The 23,662-nt window shown below is 34.8% G+C and overlaps 1 protein-coding gene across 1 annotated transcript in view; it reads right to left on the bottom strand.

The window, feature by feature from the left end:
- Positions 1-6,367: 6,367 nt before the first annotated feature.
- Positions 6,368-23,662, bottom strand: part of ATP1B3 (ATPase Na+/K+ transporting subunit beta 3) — a 31,228-nt gene continuing 13,933 nt past the window's right edge. The window contains exons 2-7 of the mRNA XM_083364083.1: positions 22,018-22,146; positions 20,057-20,170; positions 13,629-13,813; positions 12,467-12,517; positions 9,004-9,090; positions 6,368-7,660 (exon numbers count right to left, since the gene is read on the bottom strand). Coding sequence (XP_083220209.1) covers positions 7,490-7,660; positions 9,004-9,090; positions 12,467-12,517; positions 13,629-13,813; positions 20,057-20,170; positions 22,018-22,146 — 737 coding nt within the window. The 3' untranslated portion in view covers positions 6,368-7,489. The remainder of the gene's footprint in view (positions 7,661-9,003; positions 9,091-12,466; positions 12,518-13,628; positions 13,814-20,056; positions 20,171-22,017; positions 22,147-23,662) is intronic.

A 23,662-nucleotide genomic window follows, 5' to 3' on the forward strand; every position in this document is an offset into this window, starting at 1 on the left:
TGCTGTAAATAAAAGGCTTCACTGGTGTTGAGTCATCATAATAGTTAGGGTGATCTAAGTCTTAAATCTGGCTACACCTTAAGGAACAAAGTTGAGCTGTAAAACAATAGCCTCTTGTCTGGTCAGGTTTCTATCATGCAGCTAAATTGTTTTCTTTCCTTCCTAGATGAGAAAATGTTATTGTAGGTTTTTTTGTCTGATTATATTTCATCCCCTTTACTCCAGCATACATTTGAGATGAATCTTAAGGGCTTCTAAATTAAAGAATTTTTAAAAATTCTGGCAATGGAATTCTGCAAAAGAAAAAATGGCATTTATACAGTAATGGACAGAAAATAAAAAACTAAAACGAACAGAACAGAAACAACGAAAGGCATGCTTAGAATAGGGTAGTACATTCTTAAGATGATTTGCAGTAAGAGCTTGGGCTCTTCTGAATTCCACAGAGTTCTGCTAGTCCAGGGGTCCTCAAACATGGCCACTTTAAGACTTGTGGACTTCTAACTCCCAGAATTCTCCAGCCAGCCATGGGGAATTCTGGGAGTTGAAATAAACAAGTCTTAAAATGGCCAAGTTTGAGGACCCCTGTGCTAGTCATTAAAGCTCTCCTTTCTGGGGGAAGCATGAAGGAGTATACCTGTTTTAAGACTGGTACAGTTGCTGGACACCTTTGCAAGGTTCAAATAACGTTACTTGAAAATGCTTTCATTGCATCAAAGAAAGCAAATACTGCAAGGCCTCTGCAAACATAAACTTGGTGGGAAAGTCTTATAATGCTGAAACAACCTGAGACTAGACTGATCTGATCTTTGTGGAGAAATTTTGACAGCACTCCCTCATGCTGTGGGATACAAAAGGAGGTAAATTAGCCTTTCTTTGTGTTAGCGTAATGATGACATCTAGTTAAATCAATATTTACATCAAACCCAAGTAGACTGATAATCTATTAACAACCATTTGTTTTCTTAGTAAATAGAAGTGATATGACTTACTTTCTTAAATAAATGCATGAATGCAGAGCCAGAAAGAGGGCTGTGAAAATATCTACAGACACACACACCCGGACATAAACTGTTTCAACTTTTCCCCTCAAAACAATGCTATTGGGCATTGCATGCCAAAACTAGATACAAGGAGTTTTTCCCCCAATGCCATCACTCTGCTAAACAACTGATTCCCACAGCACTCTCTTTTGCCCTGGGTTGTAAAACCACTTAGGAGGTCTGTATTGCTTTATCTTTCTCATCTTTCCTATTAACCTATTTCTTTAGCTTGTTATAACTTTGTTGTCTGTATTCCATGATTTATGTTGATTGCTTTTATTAGTATCCTATTATGATTTATGTTATGTAGTACCCTATATCTATTACTAAATGTTGTATCTTATGATTTATGATTGTATTTTATCAGTATGATCATGATTTATCACTTTTTGCTTCGATTACACTGAGAGCTTAGGCATCGGAGACAAATTCCTTGTGTGTCAATCACACTTGGCCAATAAAGAATTCTACTCTATTCTATGTTGCTGCTCATTTAACCAATGGAACAGCATTTTTCCACAACTACCTAACACTTTTGCATAGTACTATTAGCACACTGACATCTTAGCAGCAGCAGCAAGTTAAAAAATAAGCTGGGCTTGTATTTAATATCCGCAGTTGAAGACGCCAATGACTTATTTCAAGTCAGAATCGGATTTACTGATAAATTTTTGTGCAGCAGGTTCACCCTGAAATTTTGTTTTGGTGTGGAATGATTACTTATATTACCAGAAAAATCAACTTGGAAATTGAAATCTGACAAAAATGTAATGTTCAAAAATGGTTAGGGAAGAGATAAACTTTTCTGGAAGGCTACAGCATAAAATTTTTAAGATTGAAAAGTAGATTTGTTTATCTTTGGTCTGAAGAACAAGTTCCTGCTTAGTTTCAGAAAATGTACTAGCATAGTACTGAATAAGTTGCTTCAGTGCAGCCCTAAAAGCAAATACATTTTTATGGGTGTTGTGCAAAAACATTTCAAATTCAAAATCTTTCAAAAACTGTTCTGTCTAAACTGCTCTGACCATTCTGGAATTCTTCCAAGCTCAGAACAGTGTCAGAACATTTTTGGTAAAGTTGGAACAACTTTGTTGGCTTTCTTACCTCATGACTACTGGAATTACTTCTCAGGCATAGTCCTGTATACTATTTTCAATCCCTATTTTCTTTCTAAAATGAGTATCTCATCTGATTATCACAGGAGAAAGTTGCATAAGAAAGATTAATATTAAGATTTCAGCAATAATTCTAGAGCAAGGCTTCTTTGGCAGCAAATTCTAGAAATAGAATATATAGTTAACAGTATAAATATATTCAATCAATTTTAAAATGGGCCAAACCAGAAATATCAGTATAATTTTATAGTAAGGCATCAAAACATTTACACTTACACTTTTATAAAAACATAGAAAGTGTAAAAGAGGGTGTTTTCTTTTATAGCACAATGCATTCTGGAGAGGACAGACCTTAAAAGATGGCAGAAACAAAGTTAACTTTGTTTCACAATTAATACTTTAAAAGTCTTGAAAACTTACTGGTAGCTACTTCTGTGCAGTGTAAGAGTCTGATCTGTGACTAATTTCTACCAAGCAAGTAATATTAACTTAATTCCATATTCCATATTTTTATATTAAGAAGATTCAATACTGTTACAAAAGTAATCATTGTAAGTTTATTTAATTCCAAAGAGCACATGTTGGAAAACTGGTTTTTAAATATTTTAAAATCATTTGTTCTGTTGGTGTTTTTTATAGAAAGTATAGAGAAATGACACCAAAAAATCTACTGGAGATATCCTAGTATATCCTTCTAAAACTATCACAGAACCTAGAGATTTCAAAATAGCTTTTGCTTTATTATTACTATAATTGCAAATGTGTGTGTCAAAATGCGTCTGCCCCATGAAACCCACAGCAATTTGAAACAGGGACTTAAATTTAAACTTCAACTTGGATTTGATTACCGTGTTACTTAAAGTGTTCTACAAATTCAACTGTAAATCTGCTGTTAATCTTTTCTCACTTCACAAACATTGTGGTGTTCCTAACCAATGAATTAACCATGATAATGAATGAAAATTATAAGCTGCTTCTGGCCACTACTAGCAGATTTGCTCTTCAAGGGTGTGTTACCAAGTTTTTATCACCAAGCTGCCTAATGAAGCAAGATCTGATCAGAGCCAGTCAGCCAAATAAAATTGCTTTGTTTCAACCCTGTTTATTTCATAGCAGCAGTTGTTAATTTGGGATGAATGAGAGTTTAAAATATGGAGAAATTCTTAAAAAGTTTTCAAATTGTTCCGGAGTAACTGTATTTAAAGACAAGTTAGAAATTCTGTTTTTGCAAAGCCTATTTTCCTTTCAAATATGCTTAGGCATAGTTAAATATCAACATAGTCACACAACACAATACACTGGACTATATGGTGCAACAGCTGGAAAAAAATAACACTCCATTATGACTTTGTACAAACATCTAGCCTAATCAGTGCAGCTACAGCATGGGTGTCAAACTCGATCACGTCACGACGTATGACATATCGTGTTATTTCATGCCTTTGCAGAGCCGGGGTTGGTGTGACCTGCACGTGACGCATCTGGCCCACAGGTCACCAGTTTGACACCCCTGATTTATAGGCATTTATTTACTTATTTCATTTAATGAGTTTAATTCAGCTGCTTTTCCCAACTGAATACCTTGGTACAACTTCCATCACATATAGCCAGAAACTTGGAATTTAAGAGAATGCTAAATAGAATTGGACTGTACAAAATATGTATAATAGGTTAAAGTTAATTAAAAACAACATTGAACTGTCCCATATCAATTATCTTACTCTTCGAAGGATGGCATTCACTTGATTTTTGCTCCAATGGAAACTGTCATTAGGAAACATAAGAAGGTCTCCTGCTGTTATTTTCCACAAATTACAAATAAAAGGTGAAGAGAACTGAATTCCATCAGTTCTGTGACTGTTCATATGACACACTGAACCAAAATAATCAATGATACTTGTTGTGTGAGTTTAGGTGTCATACAGAATTATGAATAAAATAAAGATTAGGTAAAATAAAGCATATTGTATGAATACTCTATGAGTCAAAGTGGTTTTACTATAGCTTTGCCTATAAATACCCACATTGTTCCCATCGGGAGTAGGATTGACAGTGCACAAATATAAGCATACATTCAATTTTTCTTTATAAAAATGTTCTCCAAAACCTGACAACAAACAGCCTCATTCAGAACTTTGTCAGCTCAAGCATAGCTCAAAATACTTCAACTATCATTAAATTAGAAGTGGTAAATTTCCATGCTGAATGTTTATCACTTGATCTACAGAAACACTGACCAACTTGGTAAGCTTTAAACAATTAAAAAACATCACCTACAATATGCCTTTCCCAATGGTGTCCCTTCATTATGGTACTACAAAATAACTTCTATCAGTTTGAGGGTTCATACAGTACATGCACATGCAGGTTTTTGCAAACATTCTGAAAAAGAAAACCCACAACAGTCAGGGAATTCAGAGGGAAAGCAGCACTTCATCTAATTACCCTATAGCAAGGAATTTTAAAAACCACAGTAAACTCGCCTTCCCATCAGGTATAAGCGTTACTTATATTCAAATTATTCTGACTCACTGAAGAGATACACTTAACTGACTCTCCCCTACCCAACCCCACCCAGCCCTCCTCTGAACTAGTGCCAGCCAATACGCTAGCAACAATGTAATCTTTGCTCACTGGCTAAGGAACTCTCAATGGCTTGGAGAAAATAAAGGAAAAGCAAACAATTCAATTGCAGGATGTCAAAATACTTGAAACAACAAAAATTCCATTGTGTCTAAAGACTGGTACCAAAAGTCAGAACAAGTGTCTGTTCAAAGCTTAGAACAAATGAAACAGCCATTTTGTGTCTGAAATGTTTTGCTCAGACTGTATAAAGGCTTCTGCAGATTAGCAAAAATATGTATCTTTTCATGAAATTGCCACTGTGGTCACAACTCTCTAAGGACTGAGGAACAATCACAACTCTATTTTATGGCTTTAACTGCTACCATATACAGAGTTCTTTAGAGCCTTGCAGGAAGCATTTTGGCCTCATGATTCTGTATGCATTAAGACATCAAATAATTTTTTACCATTCTGTAAAACTGAGCGCCCAACACTGCCACAAAAAGTTTGGCTGATACATTTGACACAAATCAAGATACAACTTGGGAGGAAAATTTGCTTCCTAAAGCAAAACACCAACTAGTTCTCCATAACTCAGGTTACATCATATTTTGACACTTTAGGTCAAAATTGTGTCCCATTCCTTCCATACTGTTACTCCCAGTGACTCCATGTGTCTCATTCATGGCTTTAGAAAGCAGTTGAATAAATTGATAGAGAGCAGGTCTATCAATAGCTATTTAGTCTTCAGTGAACTGGAGTCAGCATGCCTCTGAATATCAATTACAGTGGCACAAAAGCAGGAACTCTCTCCATATCCTGCTTGCGAGTCCACTGGAGAATTTGGTTACGGTGGGAAAGAAAGTGCGGGGCTGAGACAAGCCCTGGTCTACTCCAGCAAATTTCTAAAGTTCACCTGTCCACCTTGCAGGAGTATTCTCGTGTTTTACCACACAGAACCTTTGAGGGGCCCAGAACACGGTCTTTTAAGCAATAGTGAACTCATCCATTATTCCTTCCTTGCCCCTGAGAAATACATGATACTTGTTATATTCTAAGCAGCCAAGGTTAGTTTATTTTCATAGCCAGAATTCTTTTTCCAGCCTTATTGGCATTTTGATTCAACTTACCTCATGTTTAGGCTACTTTCTGTTATATCAAAAGGCAGAAGCACTTAAAATATTACCTTTGAACAAAAATCCAAAGGTCCTGTCACATTCCAAATAGTCTAGAAAATGATCCTGATTTCTCAATAATGCACTATATCTCAAGCTTCACTATTTTATCCTAATACTTGACCTGCTCAAGTCTATGGCTATGTAGAACCAACAAGGTTTTTCACAACATAGATAAAAAGTTCTAACAGGCCAAGAATAGCAAATACAACAATTCAAAGGCTCATCAAAACATCTGATACAGCATTAAGGGATAGGCCCAAAGTCAGGCCCAAAGTCATGTATTTAATCTTTCTAGATTGGTTCTACCTTCACTAAACTTCTTTTCTGGCTAACTTGGATATGCTCAATATGGATCTTAAATATTTAAGACAATTGAAAACTTTTCCTCTCATAACTTGTTCTATTGTTAATAGTGTTGTTCATATTTTATGTTATTGTTTTTTAAAGAAACAAATGATTGCATAAAAATTAATGGTGTATTTTAATGCACATTCTGAACCACTCATTTTTAGTTCTTTAATTGTCTGGAGTGAACAGAAAAGAAGAAGCAACATATCCTGGAATATGGAGAGGTTTTTAAATTACATCTTGAAATTCAGAGGATATTAATCCTTAACAGAAAGAATGCTTAATAGAAAAAAACCTAAATTTTAAATACTACTTACAGAGGACAAAAATCTATCTGAAACTATATAAATTAAACAAAGGAATTTTTAATCAGGACAGTCATTGCTGAATTTTAAAATGTTTAAACAGGCATTTCTCCATTCTGGAATATTTTTTATTGAAAATTGTACATCTAGTCCCATATTGTGAGGTCTTTTTATTTATTTCAAGCAGCTTTGTAATACGACTGTTACCAAACCTCTAAACCACACACATTGTAAAGGACTTGTTTCATATTGATAATTCTCAATTAAAAAGTTTTAAAAAGTGACATTGTATTGGTTTTATCTGTGCTCCATGTAACAGCAATTAACACAATTTTGCAACTGAAATATCAAATCTAGACGAAGCATTGCATGTACACACAATACTTGCACAATAAGCACAACATCTATTTCAGTATTTAAATAATGTAAAAAAATCAATGCTAACACTTAAAATCCACATAAAGCTTCCCACTAACTCCCACCCCATACAGGATTTAAGGCATCTCTGCACAAATCTAATTCACGGTGTTGGATTGGATAGTCTGAAATATCTTACCTCTCACTCTAAGACCATGATCGCATTGATATGATAGTTAACCAGTGTTAAACCAATACAATATTTACATAACGCAACACATACATTACAGACACTCACTTGGGGATAAAGCCCACATTTTGAATAGGTCAAAGACCATCATAATATGATTACATGTTTGGAATCTATTTACAGGTCACTAACATGATTATATCTGTACAGTGGTCCAATAAGCAAAGCATGATGGGCAGTTACATTTGACAAATTGAAATCATGATTTGGAAGCACATTATGCTACCCCGAATGCCTTGTTCCACTCTAGGTTTCTTACGGGTGGTCTCATCTTTCAGAATGGCAGGTCCTGCTGACATGATTGACATTTTGCTGATATTGGTGACTTTTATTCAGATATCTGAAATTTGAATGAAACCCGTCCCAGAAACTTGTCTCGCTCATCATCATTTTTTATGTCGATGGATCCCATAACCTTGCATTCAATGGTTACATCTTCTTTGGCACTGGTTGTATTAAATGCTAGCTGAATAGCCACTAGCGGCTGTAAGTAGTCAGGCTGGTTCAAAAGAGGCAGAAATAAAAATTAAACAAGTAGTAACTGGTTAAAAACCAGGCATTTTAATTAGACCAAATGCATTTTAGTTCAGTAGAATTTTTCCCAGTAAACATGTACAAATATACTCAAGTTATTAACTCCGAGAAAATAATCAGAGCTATGGCAAAAGGCAAGAAGGAAAGAACCATCAGCCATCCTAAGAAACCAGCACTGTCAATCTTGGCTCCTCCAGAGAAGCCATTTAACCATTCTTGTGGTTGGACAAGCTAGGATTTTTGTAATACTAAGAATCTGGCTCATAAGTCTTCTCATTTTTCCTTTTTTGCCATCCTTTTTTTATCTTGCACTGTAGTGTCGCTCGTAAGTGACCCCACCCCTAAAATAGGAGTTCTGTGAGTTGTACTTGGGACCTTTCCAACTGAAGTGTAGAATATAACTATTTTAAATAAATGGAAATATAAAATGAAAGCAAGTACGTGCTATTTAACTTTTTCCTACAATTTTGACTGTCAAAAGACTTTTAGAAAGATTTATCAGATATTAGTATCTGATTACAAAAAATGTAATCTAATTTGGGTACATAGGAATTATTTTGCAGGTTAATTGAAATACATGAAAAAGAACAAGTTGCTCATTTGTAAAATGTTTCTTCAGTGATCATCATTGTATTCATATATGCTTGCATACCTTCTGGAGTGATTTGGACAGGGTCTCTGTAATTACTGTCCTCTGAGTTTATAAGATTAAGAGGGACACAATCCATATCACTTCTATGCCCAATTGGATGATAGAGATCACTTTCTCTCTCAAGTTTACTGCCTGCTCCTTTGTACACTAAGCCAGGGTCAGATCCCCATTAGGAATAGGAGCTATTGCTGCTTCTTCGCTAGATCCTAGTGGTTTCTACACCAGTGCAACAGCAACAAAAGACTCCCAATCTCCATGCCCTCTTACTTGCACAAGCCAACATATAAGGGATCCTTATGAAAATCCTACTGATGTGTTACAAGGTAAGAAGGGAAGGCAAGATAAGCTGGGTCAAACAGATAAAAGTAGTTTTTTTAAAGAAATCATTCAAAAGCTAAGGCTTCTCTATAGGGATAAAGACTCAGAGCTGCAGCAAAACCAAATTGCTTTGCTCACAGAGTAGAAGCTGGGAATTGGGCCAGCCCCTCCCCCTTTCATAGAGAGGCAGTGAACCCTGCCTGTTTGCTCCAGAAGGAGGGAGCATCCCACAGCTGCACATACTAATTTTTAGAAGAATGCAGTTGAGTAGAATGACACTATTAGCAGTGAACATGAACAAAGCACATTCACGAGACACAGATTTAAGACATACTCACATGTTGGCGTTTTCCATAATATGGGAAATACATCAAATCAATTGTTCCATTAGCAGGAAAATAACTTATTGTAGCCTTGCCCTCTTCCTATAAAGAAAGAAAATTTATCAAAGATAAATGTAACATCATTTTTTCATGCGGAGTACATGGACAAATGTATAACAAGACTCTTAAGAGCCAAGGTTTATTCAATTGCCTATTCAAAGTATAATAAAGTGAACTGTGAATTAGCAATACTAGAGAAAGACCTAGATGTATCGTATAAAAAATAAAAAATAATCAGTTAATCAGCAAAAAAAACCATTTTAACATTACATCTATACAGCTATACCTTAAACCTATAAAAAAGTAAATAGGAAATACGTTACTATTACAACAATATAATGTTGCCATACTATAGTAAGCTTTTAAAGTCTGCTGCAATTTCTTTATGAACGTCTCATCTTAAACTCAAATTGACTAAAAAAGATCTGTTAGGAGAAAATATGTTTCATACTGTGGAACTCATCCTTCAAACATGTCAAATTTACAAAACAGCTTTTGGGGAAGGGAAAACTGCCCCTAACAATTGGAAATTCACACATACAAGAAAACCTAGGTGTGTTTTACACTGGAGGGAATGGAGAGTTTCATCTGTACCATTTGACTTGCTAAGTTTGAGAATCTTTGGATTAGGATCCAAATGCTTCAGGAAACTAGAAAAATGTCATTTAACAGCCCAATTCATAACCTGTTGATACTTTAATATCAAATATCACAGAACAGACAATCAAAACACTACGTATTAAAAACTCTGGAATACAATTTTAATCAAAACCAAAGACAAAACCATTCTCTTCTTCAAATAGGTTGATTTGAGACCTATTGAGACCTGAATGTGCCAAATAAGGATATACAGCACCTTAAAAAAGTGTTCAACCAGATTCCTCACTTTTGAGCATCTGTATATGAAATCTTACAGAAGATATCAATGAAAAAGAAAATACCACCATTAATACAAGAGTATTAATGTAGCCATAATAGGCAATTTGCAGTGTATACATTTAAAAAAACAAACACATGAACTTTAAATTTTCAGAATTTTGATAGAACCATTAATTGGTTTAATTTTTACAGTTATTATTTTAATAAAAATGCCTGACCTTTATTTATTAAGCAAATTTATTCACCTGCCATTTCACTAAATGACTCCGGGCAGTTTACAAATAAAACAAATTCTGTTCAAGAGAAAGTAACTTGACTTTGGGAGGTAAAGGTAAAACAGGTAGTCCTTGACTTACAACCATTCATTTATTGATCGTTCAAAGTTACAATGGCAATGAAAAAAGTAACTTATGACCATTTTTCACACTTACGACCATTGCAGCATTCCCATGGTCATGTGATAAAAATTCAGATGCTAGGCAACTGGTTCATATTTATGACAGTTACAGTCTCCCAGGGTCACGCGATCACCTTTTGTAACCTTCTGACAAGGAAAGTCTATGGGGAAGCCAGATTCACTTAACACCTATGTTGCTAACTTAACTGTAGTGATTCACTTAAATAAAAGCCATAATATGGGGCAAAACTCCCTTAGCAACTGTCTCACTAAGCAACAAAACGTTTGGGCTTAGTTGTGTTCATGTCAAGGATTTCCTGTATAGCGAGTTAAATTAAGAATAAACTATATTTTGATGTGTAATTCTATGACTATTATTCATAAATAAATTACACTACCATTTTTCCTGAATTTTTCAAGCACAAATATATTTTAAATGTCTGAATAAATAAGTCATTTTATATTGAGTACTGGAACATATGCAAATTATGCTTCCAAAGTGTTTGTGTTAATTGGGCTGATAAAATTTGACATTCAAAGTAAATGAGACTACTTACATTTGAAATAAGATTCTAAGAATAAATATAAAAATGCTACATGCAAGTATAATATGCTACTAAATATGATAAAATATTCTCAAACAATTCTCAAAGCAGTTTGGATTACAGGAGCAAATGAAAGATTTATATGTAATAATAAAAATACTATAATATTTAAAACTAACAAATTAATTAGGATACATAAAACTTAACAGTAGATATTAAAAATGTCAAATTGAAATGCCCTCAGATATAATAAAAGTTTAAAGAGTATAAAGAGCTGTTTATATCTATTTTTTACGACTGAAAGTTCAAGAATAGAAAAAATTCTATCAGAAAGAATTTTGATCAATGGGAACCATGTACTAGCCCGATCGCATTGAGTCGACGTCACATTTCAAATAGGAATTTCATAAAAGCTGGGGCCATAACTATGAGCAATATTATGGCAACTATGCATGTATTTGTGAAAATTTATACTGGCATTTAGCTGAAAAAGTATCAAAGATACAATACTGTACAGCTGTATGCAATATCCGTTGGTCTGAGGATTAGCAAAGGTTTTGCACACCCTGCGAAAGATTATATTCCAAAAGTAAGCAGAGGGAGGCATTTTTTCATGGGGGTTTAAAGAATGACATGGGTGTCTTAAGCCATTATCATATGATACATTGGGACAGGCTAATAATAGGTGTTCTTTGTGGGGGTATATAAGATGCATTTTGATTTAGGTAACGTGCATACATGACAAGATTCAATATATTCCTCTTTTCAGCATATTTTAATAAAAATAAAATTTAATAGTCAGAAGTGTGATTCAAACCACTTAATTTTGGTTTTCATAATATGATCACAACAGATGATTGCACATGCACTCTAAACTCACTTGCCTTTTGACAGTTTTGGTACTGTATGACCCTCACCGTTCAAATTAAAACAACACTAGGTGGACATTAAATTGAACATCTTCATCTTAATGAAGTTTGGCAAATATTATAACAATTCTAAATGGGACATATGTTAAAGAGTGGAAAGCATCAGTGTGTGACCCTGAAACCCAAATTCATTCAAATATATAAATCAGCAAATATTATATAAATTGGAAAATTGCCTGGTCATGCAAGTGTGATAGGCAGTATAAAGTTTGATAAATAAAAATATTTTTTCTTAAAAAATACACAAGTATATGATAAAAATCATTTATATAAAGGGAAACATTTTAAAAATATGTAACATTTATAATGAATACATTCTGAAAATGATGGAATGCTTACAAGTGAATAATTTCACAGTGCAAACACTTAAGATTTTATATTCTGCTTCAGTGCTCATTTTCTTACCCATCATAAATATATTGTGTAAGATGCATTTGCAGCATGGAGAGAAAAACAAAATGCTCGTTATCAAATGAAATAAAACAAAAAGCAAGTAATAATGAAGAAACCGTATCTTTTTAAAATGGAGACTATAATATAAAATTTTAAAATTAGTGAGCTGAGATCTAGAATACAAGGAAATAACATAATTAAGGCTAATTTAATATTAATCCACGTTCCTCTCTTAATAACAAAAAAGTGGCACATTTTTATTTTAAAATGCTTACCTTAGATTTACACTCTAAATATGGTTGTCCTTGAGGCTTTAATCCAATTATCTGAAATGTAGGAAAAATGTTATACAACTTGGAATGGAATAAATGTTAAAAATAATTCAAATAAATGAAGTAGCACTTTCTAATAGTCCAAGTTTTTAATTTTAATACAATGAAACTATAATTCATTATATGACTATTTCTGCAGTATAACTTTACATAGAAATTACTGTGTCCCATATTTGATCAGTATATTCAAAATATAAGGCAATAGTAATGAAAATCATTTTTTCAACCATATCAAAGCTGTTTATTTCAGTACATGAATAGATATCCATAATATTCATACATGTATGTCCTGTGACTACTAGATATAAACAAAACTTGAATTTTATAATAATCTCAGTTGGGATACCAATTCAGTTCAAACAGTTTTGTAAGGTATACAACAAATATGCATTTTATCCATTAGTTACTTTATGTCTGCATTTGTTGGTAGGCAAACAGTTCTCAGCAAGGAAGGAAAATAATGATCAGAATGCAGATGTAGGTGTTTTAACGTAATCCTGTTTTAAAATACACTCACAGAAGTACACAAGAACGTTTCACTTTCATGTGATGATTCCAGCAACAGCCGTTCATTATTTCAAATTAGGCACATAATACTAACGGCTGAATCCAGAAGGCATATACAAATAACATGTCACATAATGCATAGTTAATTGCTTAAAAAGTGAAATATTTAACTGTGTACTGTGTACCGTTCTAATGAACATTTCTGATCAGTAGATAAACTTGTGCATGATATACTTATGTGAGTTGTTCTTTACTGGTTCATTATTTGTTCAGACCAAAAACATACAACTTGAATTTTACTTTTATAAGCAAAAATGTGACATCATTTCTAAGCAATTGGAAATGGTAAAATGCCATCCAACTTTAACATAAAAGGGCTGAATTAAAAACTCAAAGCAGGCAGGCAAAATCTTTTCCATGAGCTCCTATCTTCAACATAAAAATCAGTAAAGATCAGAGAAGGAATTCTAAGAGCATCCAGAAACATACACAGAAATTTACCTTCGAGCAAATACTATCCAGCTGCAAATTTTGCACAACAGTTTTCCGCAGGAAAAACTGAAAGCCTTATGAAATCCAAAAGACTAACTGAACTTACTCTATTCATTTTTACAATAACACATGGTGTTCCTTTGTCATAACCAAAATTTTCATCTTGTAGTCCAGAGCAAGGTCCCAGGCTATCACGATTAAACTGGCACGCTGATTTATTTACAGAGTTCTGGTCAAAGAACTTCCCTGGAGTACACCAAACGTTTCTGGTTTGCTTTGATTCATTATATGCTAGAAAAAACAATTCAGTGCATGACATTAACTATTTAATAAATATACAGACTAAAGAATCAATTAGCAAATGAAAATCTTTGGAGAATGTTCATTTCCAAATTTTTTTTAAAACATTACTGCTCAGAGGTGTTCAACTTGTCAAGAGGTGGAAGCCATTTGAAGCCTGAACACAAATCCAACTCCAAAATTCATGTATTTAGGGGAATTACCAACAAGAAAAAAGCAATTCAAAGTGTTGCAAATCAGTTACAACCAGATTAACTTTCAAACACTGCATAATATTTGCTTTAATGACTATACTAACTGAAAGTTTCTGAGAATTCAAATAATTAGAATAGCATTTTTCTTTCAATGTTTGATTCATTGCATTTTCCAGAATACAGTGCATGCTTTCTGGGGGTTTTTTGGTTCATAATAAAATATGCTATTATATCTGTCCTTATTTTTATTTGGCATAGAATACATGGTCAAAGACAAGCTGAACTTATATTTTAATAGAAGTGATCATAGCATCACTTACCACCTTTTTATTAACAGAAATTCAAATGTTCAGTAAATTTTGTCCTGAATTTACAACTTGAATCTTGTGCCACAAATACATACAAGTTAAGAGCTGAGAACATTTCTCTTCAATTAATCCCAGACGTCAGTATATCTAAATCCACACTGTAAGCATTTTACTCCATTTCGTATCTTTTACAACCAAGAAGCAACACATTTCTCTGTGTATTAAGACATTCAGTTTATTCAAACAACTAAACTTGCCTGCAAGGTATTCTAGTTCCAAAACCAGAACTAACTTGTCAAATTTATATATATATAAAAGAGCCAATGGTTTGCTTCACACAAAAGAACAATATTTTGTACAAGAAATCTCAAAATTATACATATTAAAATTAAAAAAACTTTGTTTCTATATGTGACTGTAGTTCTCTGTATACGAAGCTAATAAATCTATTTTAAATGGAATAGTACTAAGCAAAATAAATCAATATTTTTTTTAGAATGCAATTTCCCCAAAATTATTTGCTGACATAATTTTAGCAACCAATCTTTTTTTCTCAAATATATCTCAACCATGCAAGAATAATGCAGGTAGTCCTCCCTTAACGTCCATTTGTTCAGTGGCCATTTGAAGTTATGTTAACATTAAACAATGGAACTTATGACCAGTCCTTGAAGTTCTTATCTGTTGCTGCATCTGCCTGGTCCTATAAATAAAATTCAGACCCATGGGCTTTTATGACCACCTTTGGCCATCCACCTACCTGCTACCACCACTGCTTCTTGCTGCACTGCACCACTGTACCAGCTGGGGTCTTCTTTCCCATTGGTGCAGCTGGGGTTTCCTTTATGCATCTGCCAGGGTCCCCATTTGCACCCTGCCTTCCCTTTTTTCACAAAACAAAATTCTGTGCAGAGCACGAATGGAGGCCCTGTTCAGGCCCTGTTCTGCCAAAGGAGGCCCTGGGCAGAAGGCAAGAAAAGCCCCAGCTGCATTGGAGGGAAAGAAGGCAAAATGAAAGAAGCTGCCCACTGATACAGCGTGGTATGTGGTGCGATGGGCATCGTGGCGGCAGGGGCAGCTGGCAGCAGGTGACCAAAATGCAGAGACTGGAAAGGAGATAGGGGAATGGGGTGAGCTGAGGTGGAGTCAAACCCTTACATTTTCCCCAAAACGGTTTGGATCTGGATAGGTCTTTACCTAATGACTGTGTAGGATTCAGACAGTGACAGCAACTAGGATTGCTAAAACTGCCATCGCTAAGCAGATATGACTTAATGACTGTATTGCTTAGCAATGGAATTGTCAGTCAGTTAAGGTTTCTTAAGTAAGGACCATCTGGACATAATATCTATTCTTTTTAATGCATTGCAAATGCTTTAGTTTTCATATGTTGACTATCTACGGCAGACATGTTTAAACCCACAGCTGTGGCCCCACAAGACAATAAAAATACTTAAAAAATAAAGGGAAATTTGTTCTTTATATACATTAACTATATTGTATATTTTATATGTGGCCCAAGTCAATTCCTCTTCACTTAATACAGCTCGGGCAAGCCAAATGTTGGATACCCCTGATGTACGGCCTTAAATCACTGAAAGTGTTCTCAAGACATTTGACTGTGGTTTTCAACAAAAAATCAGATTTCAATTTAAGCCACTGCTATATATTTCAGTAACCATATTAATTGAAGTTTGCAATGGGGGGAAGTGATCATGCAATACTGGGATTTAGCATTATGGAAGCACAAATAATAGAACACAGTCAAACTAGAGTCTTGGACTTTAAGAGAGCTAATTTCAATAAACCTGAAGGGAAGGATTTCATGGATGAGAATCTTCAAGAGGAAAACAACTCAAGAAGGTTGGGAAATTTTGAAAAGTGAGATTATAGAAGCCCAGTCTAGCACAATACCAAAAAAGAAGAAAAACAACAGCTCTCAAAAGAAACCAGCATGGCTTCATAAAGAACTCTCTGATAAATTGAAAGATAAAAAGGACAAGTATAAAAAGTGGAAAGAGGAGCACATAACTAAGGCAGAATATCAGCATACAGCCTGGGCCTGCAAAGGTGAAGTGAGGAAAGCTAAGGCTCAAAATGAACTAAGGCTTGCAACCAAAGTCAAAAATAACAAAAAAAAAGCTTCTTTCAACATGTAAAAAACAAGAAAAAAGCTAAGGAAATGATTGGTCCATTAGTGGGGGAAAGGGGCAAGAAGGTGACAAGCAACAGGGAGAAAGCAGAACTATTTGATTTTTACATCTGTCTTTACACAAAGGGAAAAAAACAGTCCAACCTATCAAAAACAGTACCATAAAAAACAGAATAGAAACACAAGATAAGATAGGCAAGAAAATGGTAAGTAAGCACCTGGCCAGCCTAGACGAGTTCAAATCACCAGGACCAGATGGATTACACCCCAAGGTTCTTAAGGAACTGTCAGATGTGATCTCAGAGCCACTGAACTATATTTTTCAAAGATCCTGGAGCACTGGGGAACTACCAGAGGACTGGAAGAGAGCTGATGTAGTTCCCATCTTCAAAAAAGGAAAAAAAAATGGATCTGGGAAATTACAGACCTATCAGCCTGACCTCAATGCTTGGGAAGATTCTGGAAAAGATAATCAAACAACGAATCAGCGAACACCTAGAAGCAAACAAAGTCATCACTACAAGCCAACATGGGTTTGTCATGCCAGACAAATCTTGTTGCATTCTTTGACCAAGTGATAAAATTAGTGGACCAGAGGAATGCTGTGGATATAATTTACTTGGACTTTAGTGAGGCATTTGATTAAGTAGACCACAATCTACTACTTGATAAGATAGAAAAATGTGGGTTAGACAGCATCACCACCAGATGGATTTGTAGCTGGCTGACTGGCCGTACTCAGCGTGTGGTCCTCAATGGAAGTGCATCTACATAGAGGGAAGTGTGTAGTGGGGTGCCCCAGGGCTCTGTTCTAGGTCCAGTGCTCTTCAACATCTTCATCAACGATTTAGATGAGGGGATAGATGGGGAATTCATCAAATTTGCAGACGACACCAAGCTGGCAGGAATAGCCAACACTCCAGAAGACAGGCTTAAGATACAGGACGATCTGGACAGATTGAAACACTGGGCGCTATCTAATAAAATGAAATTCAATGGTGAAAAAAAGTAAGGTTCTACATTTAGGCAAGAAAAATGAAATGTACAGGTATAGTAGGTGGTACTTGCTCAATAGTAGTAATGTGAGAGGGATCTTGGAGTCCTAGTGGACAATCACTTATATATGAACCAGCAGTGTGCTGCAGCTGCCCAAAAAGCCAACAAAGTGCTAGGCTACATTAATAGAGGGATAGAATCAAGATCACGTGAAATATTAATACCACTTTACAATGCCTTGGTAAGGCCACACCTGGAATACTGCATCCAGTTTTGGTCACCATGATGTAAAAAAGATGTTGAGACTCTAGAAAGAGTACAGAGAACAGCAACAAAGATGATTAGGCGACTGGAGGCTAAAACATATAGGGAACGGTTGCTGGAATTGGGTATGTCTAGTCTAATGAAGAGAAGGATGAGGAGGGACATGATAGCAGTGTTCCAATATCCCAGGGGCTGCCACAAAGAAGAGGGAGTCAAGCTATTCTCCAAAGCGCCTGAAAGCAGGACAAGAAGCAATGGATGGAAACTAATCAAGGAGAGAAGCAACCTAGAACTAAGGAGATACTTCCTGATAGTTAGAACAATTAACCAGTGGAACAACCTGCCTCCAGAATGCTCCAGCACTGGAAACTTTTAAGAAGAGACTGGACAGCCATTTGTATGAAATGGTATAGGGTTTCCTGCCTGAGCAAGGGGTTGGACTAGATGACCTCCAAGATCCCTTCCGACATTATTATTATTGTTGTTGTTATATAAATCTTTTGCTTTTAGTTCAATTCTTCATTTTTTCCACATGAGACTGTAGAGTTCTGCCACCTTTTAACTATGGATTCTGATGAACTTATGAAGTTGTTATATAGAGCAGTTTTCATGCTTATCTCAAAAGTTCTATATTTTTTTCTTTAAAAGCTACCTCAACAGCTTTTGTGGTTTCAATATCTGAAATGTCATATTTACTAATGTCTAATGTAGAACACGCTAGGGACACAGTGACTCAGTGGGTTAGGACGCTGAGCTTATCGATCAGAAGGTCGGCAGTTTGGCGGGTCGAATCCCAAGTGCCGTGTAACAGTGAGTGCCTGTTACTTGTCCCAACTTCTGCCAACCTAGCAGTTCGAAAGCACATAAAAAATGCAAGTAGAAAAATAGGGACCACTACGGTGGGAAGGTAACAGTGTTCCGTGTGCCTTTGGCGTCTAGTCATGCTGGCCACATGACCGCGGAGACGTCCTCAGACAAGCGCTGGCTCTTCGGCTTTGAAACGGAGATGAGCACGGGCCCCTAGAGTTGGAAACGACTAGCACACATGTGCGAGGGAACCTTTACCTTTACCTTTAATGTAGAACACATGTTGTGGTTTTGGCAATCTATTTCTTCCAACACAAGTAATCTTGTATTTAATGACAATTAAAGACGTATTTTCACATTTGCACTTTCTTACCAAAAAGGCACCTGTAATCACTGAAATCTATTTCAGTTTGCTTTCTCTCCTCTATCTTCTTTTTCTCACTTTTTCTCTCATTTACCTTCTATTCATCTCTTCTTTCACCTTCATAATGCCACCGCCTTTGACACTTTTGTTCATTTTTCTGTATTTTATCCTCTGACAATTTCTCTTTTGTTCCACTTTCTGTCACCTTTCCTTGCTCTCTGACCTTCCTCTACCCTCTTACTTTCTCATGCCTGCAACATGTAAAATACAAAAATATGAGGGCGCTCAGACACATTAAGCTGACTGCAGCCGAACTGAGTATCTGCTTTCAAGGAAGTTCTGAACCAGGTTTCTGATGCTGATTCTCTGCATTCTCACATGTCTTTCTTGTTCTTTTCAACATTTTTCCTTTGTTCCCTTTTCAATTAAATGCTGAAGTTAAGACTTTCAACTCTCTACACATTTATTTAAAGTAAGCTCCTCTGAACAGTGCGCAATTCACTTTTCCATAAATATGCACAGGAAACAGTGATAGTATCTTACCTGAGAAAGAATTCTACACACTACTACGCTTCATCTTAGCCAAAAGGCCGAGAAGTCTACAGAAAAGTTTAATATCTTATCTATATATACTTTTGGTTAAACTGATCAAATGCCTGCTGCACAATAAAGCCCTTGTACAGTTTACAAACACCTATAATACAGAAGGTATGAATGTGATTTTATTATCTTAATTGCCCTTGTCGCCTTTCATTAAGTTTGTTAACAGACTCAATATATACATCAAAGATATTCATAAATAGAGCAACAAACAATTTCATATTTTCACATCAAGCCATAGTTTAATAGATATTCATCTTAGCAAATTTAATATTAATAGTCAATTTAACTAATCTTCCAAAAGCTCCCCTCCCAAATTTTTTTAGCAGAATGTAAAAAAAAGTGGCCACATTTTAAGTTCAGGATCTTTAGTGGTTCACAAAAAAAATTGCTTTTCAGGTATCACTAAGTCTGACAAACCTAAAAAAAACCCTAATCGCCACAAAAATAGCTGCTTTTACCAACAATTATTGTTAGTGCTAGAAAAACATTACAAGGACCCTTAGTACTTTATATAAATTTCTTGGAAAAGAGTGAAAGTATACATACCTCCTAGAAATTTATGAAGGGCTTCTACATAACGATTATAATTATAGTTTCCTGAGTTATTTTTGCTTATTGAAAATTCCAAAGCAGTTTCTGGTTTTGGTGAAATCATTAGTCCTACAAAAATAAAAAGCTAATTGTTCATCCAAAGTATCCCTCAAAAATGATAATTTCTAAATGTATAAAAATAGTTTGAAGAAATATTTTAAGAACTAGGTTTTACATAATTCCATAAGATTAAATAACTAAAGCTTTTATTTTACATTAAATTACAAAGGATTTCATCACTGTATCAGTGAATCATCAAAATTATTTAACACTTACCCTGACAAAGCAAAATTTACTTTTACTTATCTATTTGTATTACATGTATTAGTATGGTTGCCCAAACAATACACAATGCTGAACAGTTAAAAAGCAATAAATAACTAACCTCACAGGCTTATTCAATACTTAGGCTCAAACTAAAACTGGGTTTTTATTGTCTTATGGAAGGCCAGCAAGGTCAGAGTCATCCACAAAGCAAGTGTCATGACAAACAAGTGTGTTTCTTGGATCCAGCACTGTTTAATAAAGAGGACCCAAAAGGGAGTCCATTTTCTATTATTTTATATATTGTTCTATATTTTTGCCTGAGATATAGCAAAACTACGTAAGAACATTCTCAATCCATTAATAACAAGTAGAACTTTTTACTGGGTAAATTTTCTAGTGTACCTTATGGCTCAAGTTGCAGGGTGCGACTATTTTAGAGGCTGTCTGATATCTGTCATAGCATGTGAACTGTCATACATAGAATTATACTTAATATGACTATTTTGTTACAATAGACATCAATCCCTTGTTGACAATGTCTACATGAAGAAGTGGACAATTGGAAGTCAGAGAGATGGATGCTGAAGTTATTATTAAATTGTAAATTTTAATCTGAAATAAGGAAATTCTTAAATCAATTGCACGAGTGCAATCATATTAATCTTATTTAAATGAAATCAACTCGGGTTTTTGTCATGATTCTATCCATTATTCTTTGGAATAGTCTTTAGGAGGTAGCTCAAAGGCAAACATGACTCTCAGCATCAAGGAAGTTGCACATATGTGACCTATATTTCTATAATCAAGATTTTATTTTAAATCAATACTTTAATAAAATAGTTGTCTTTAGCTCTGGGTTATAATTTCAGTTAAGGTTTTATTAGATTTTTAAAAACTTTGCCCATTTGGGCATGCAACCTGTAAATGCCTGTAATACATTATATTTTGTAGAGTGTCATTCAATTAAACAAAGTTCATTTGAACTATGTCATTAATTTGCACTAGCCTCCTCATAGAAGAGAAAGCTGAAAGGGTTTTGTATTAATTTCATGATAAACATATATTAAGAAGTCAAATCTAATGATTCATTCAGAAAATGTGTTTAAATGTAGACTATGCACTGAAGATCTACATTAATCAGAAATATACTCAAATAATTAATTTACTACAACAATGGGTACTGTAGTACAGAATGACTAGAATGACACTCGTGTTTCCCTCCTTTACATATCAACATCTCTGCAAAACATCTCTTTTCTGCAAAAGCCCGATTTGTGCAACATCGTTCCCCAGGGATTCCACAAGCCGCATCCTTTTGCTCTCTGGAACACCATAACAGCTGGATTTCTCCCCAGCCGTTGGAATAGGGCAAATTTGGAGCTGGAGATTGTATCACTGAATTTTATTGGAGAATGCTGCTTGAAGCGCCATGTTTTGGTTTTACTTGTTTCTGTATTGTTGTGAGCCATGCAGTTATATTTCATAAGGTGAGAGGCCATTATAAAATATATTTATTTGAAATAAATAATCAGTACAAAAAGAACTAGAAATTCATTATTATGATTACATGGTAAATGTTGAGATAATTAATATAAGTAAAATACCTTTTCTATTAATTTATATTGGTAATTTCATTTGGACATACTTACCTGGAGAAGAAATCTGGTCACGATGCATGGGTGTATCACTACTTAATGTCTGGAGCATAACCCACATTGTGAATGAGAAAAGTGCAGCTAAGAAGCCATAGAAGATGAGATAAAATAGCAAAATTAAGCCTAAAAAATAAAAACAGTAAAAAATGTAAACAAAACATGCACTGAATAATTTAGTTTGGTCACTTACATTGCAAAGACTGACAGTCAGCTGAAATCTGACATGAGACTTGATATCATTTTAAATAACATTAATATTATTTAGCCAAATATTTCAGTTTTGAAATTGATTTCTCTTCTAAATAATACTTTCTTCCTAAAAGAAAGTCATGATAATCATCTGTAAAAAAGAGAGAGAATTTTACGGTACTTTCAAAATTCAATGTATCTGATTATTACACATTGTGAAATCTGATATAATAATAAAATTATTATTGAGGTTGCTCTAAATGGTTTTGTTTTAAAAACAAAGACCAAGATGTTTTTTCTCCTCACAGATGCAAAATAAATATTACACAATCCTGTTGATTAAGTGATCCTATTTCCAAGATATGAATTTTGGAAGAGAAGTTATAATTAAACCTGCTTGTGCCAGTAGAACACAACTAACCTGGCACAGCAATACAACTATATTGTATATGACTGTTGTATCAAAAGCATAAAAGAAGGACGTAGAGCTAATTTGCATCTTATGGCTTTCATAACAGTTGTTCCCATTGCCTGTATCAAAATAATTACAGGTAATATTATGTGATCAGTATCTATGTTAAGGTTGTACAATGATTTCAATAAAGAGATAAGAAGGAAACAATTTGGGCATCAAAAAGCTGCAGCCCTAATATATCATCATAGCTGTTTTAAAACCTAGAAAATATTGAGCTTCTTGTCTAATTTTCTGCTGAAAATCTAATATGCTTATTCCAACAATATTCATGTGTGTGTGCATGGGGGGCTCCTGGCAGAAGTATAGTGAACTCTGCAAAAAATGGAGTCAACAACCATGGCAAACTGGTCAGTAAAGACTTTCAAGAGCCTTCCCAGATAAATCAGACAGGAAACCCAACTAAACGAACTAATGCTACTTTATTTCAAGGTTACATTAACAGAATCTCATAAGTCTGAAAGTCCCACTGCCACTAACTAGATCTATTAGGGCAGGTCCTTCCTAAGTTTCTTCCTCTGACTGCTAAGCCACTGAGCTCCTGCTTCTGTTGTCTGATTGCATACCTAGGCAGCATCTCTTTCCCTCATCTTCCAAGATCATCCACATATTACCTTATAGTTCCTGATTTCAGTAATTGCTGGGATTTTCAAAATGTAGTAATATCAGAAACATTAAAGAGGATATTTGAAGAATGGAGCCAGAAATATGTCAGTAATTATTTTTATATGGATAAAGTATGTCCAAAAGATGTCAATAAAGGAATGACAGATGTGGAACAAATTTTATCTGACAAAACAGAAAAGTACTCAAAGTGGAATTACAAATGGCATACCAAGAGAAATCATTTGCAAAAGGATGCTTTACTGCAGGCATGTCAAACTGCCAGGCTGCGGGCGGGATGCATCATGCCAAAAGCACGCCCACCCCATTGCTGGCAATCAGGAAAAAGTCGCGATACGTCACGCAACATCATGT

Source organism: Vipera ursinii (assembly GCF_947247035.1).
Source record: "Vipera ursinii genome assembly, chromosome: 5".
In the NCBI taxonomy this organism is placed as follows: domain Eukaryota; kingdom Metazoa; phylum Chordata; class Lepidosauria; order Squamata; family Viperidae; genus Vipera; species Vipera ursinii.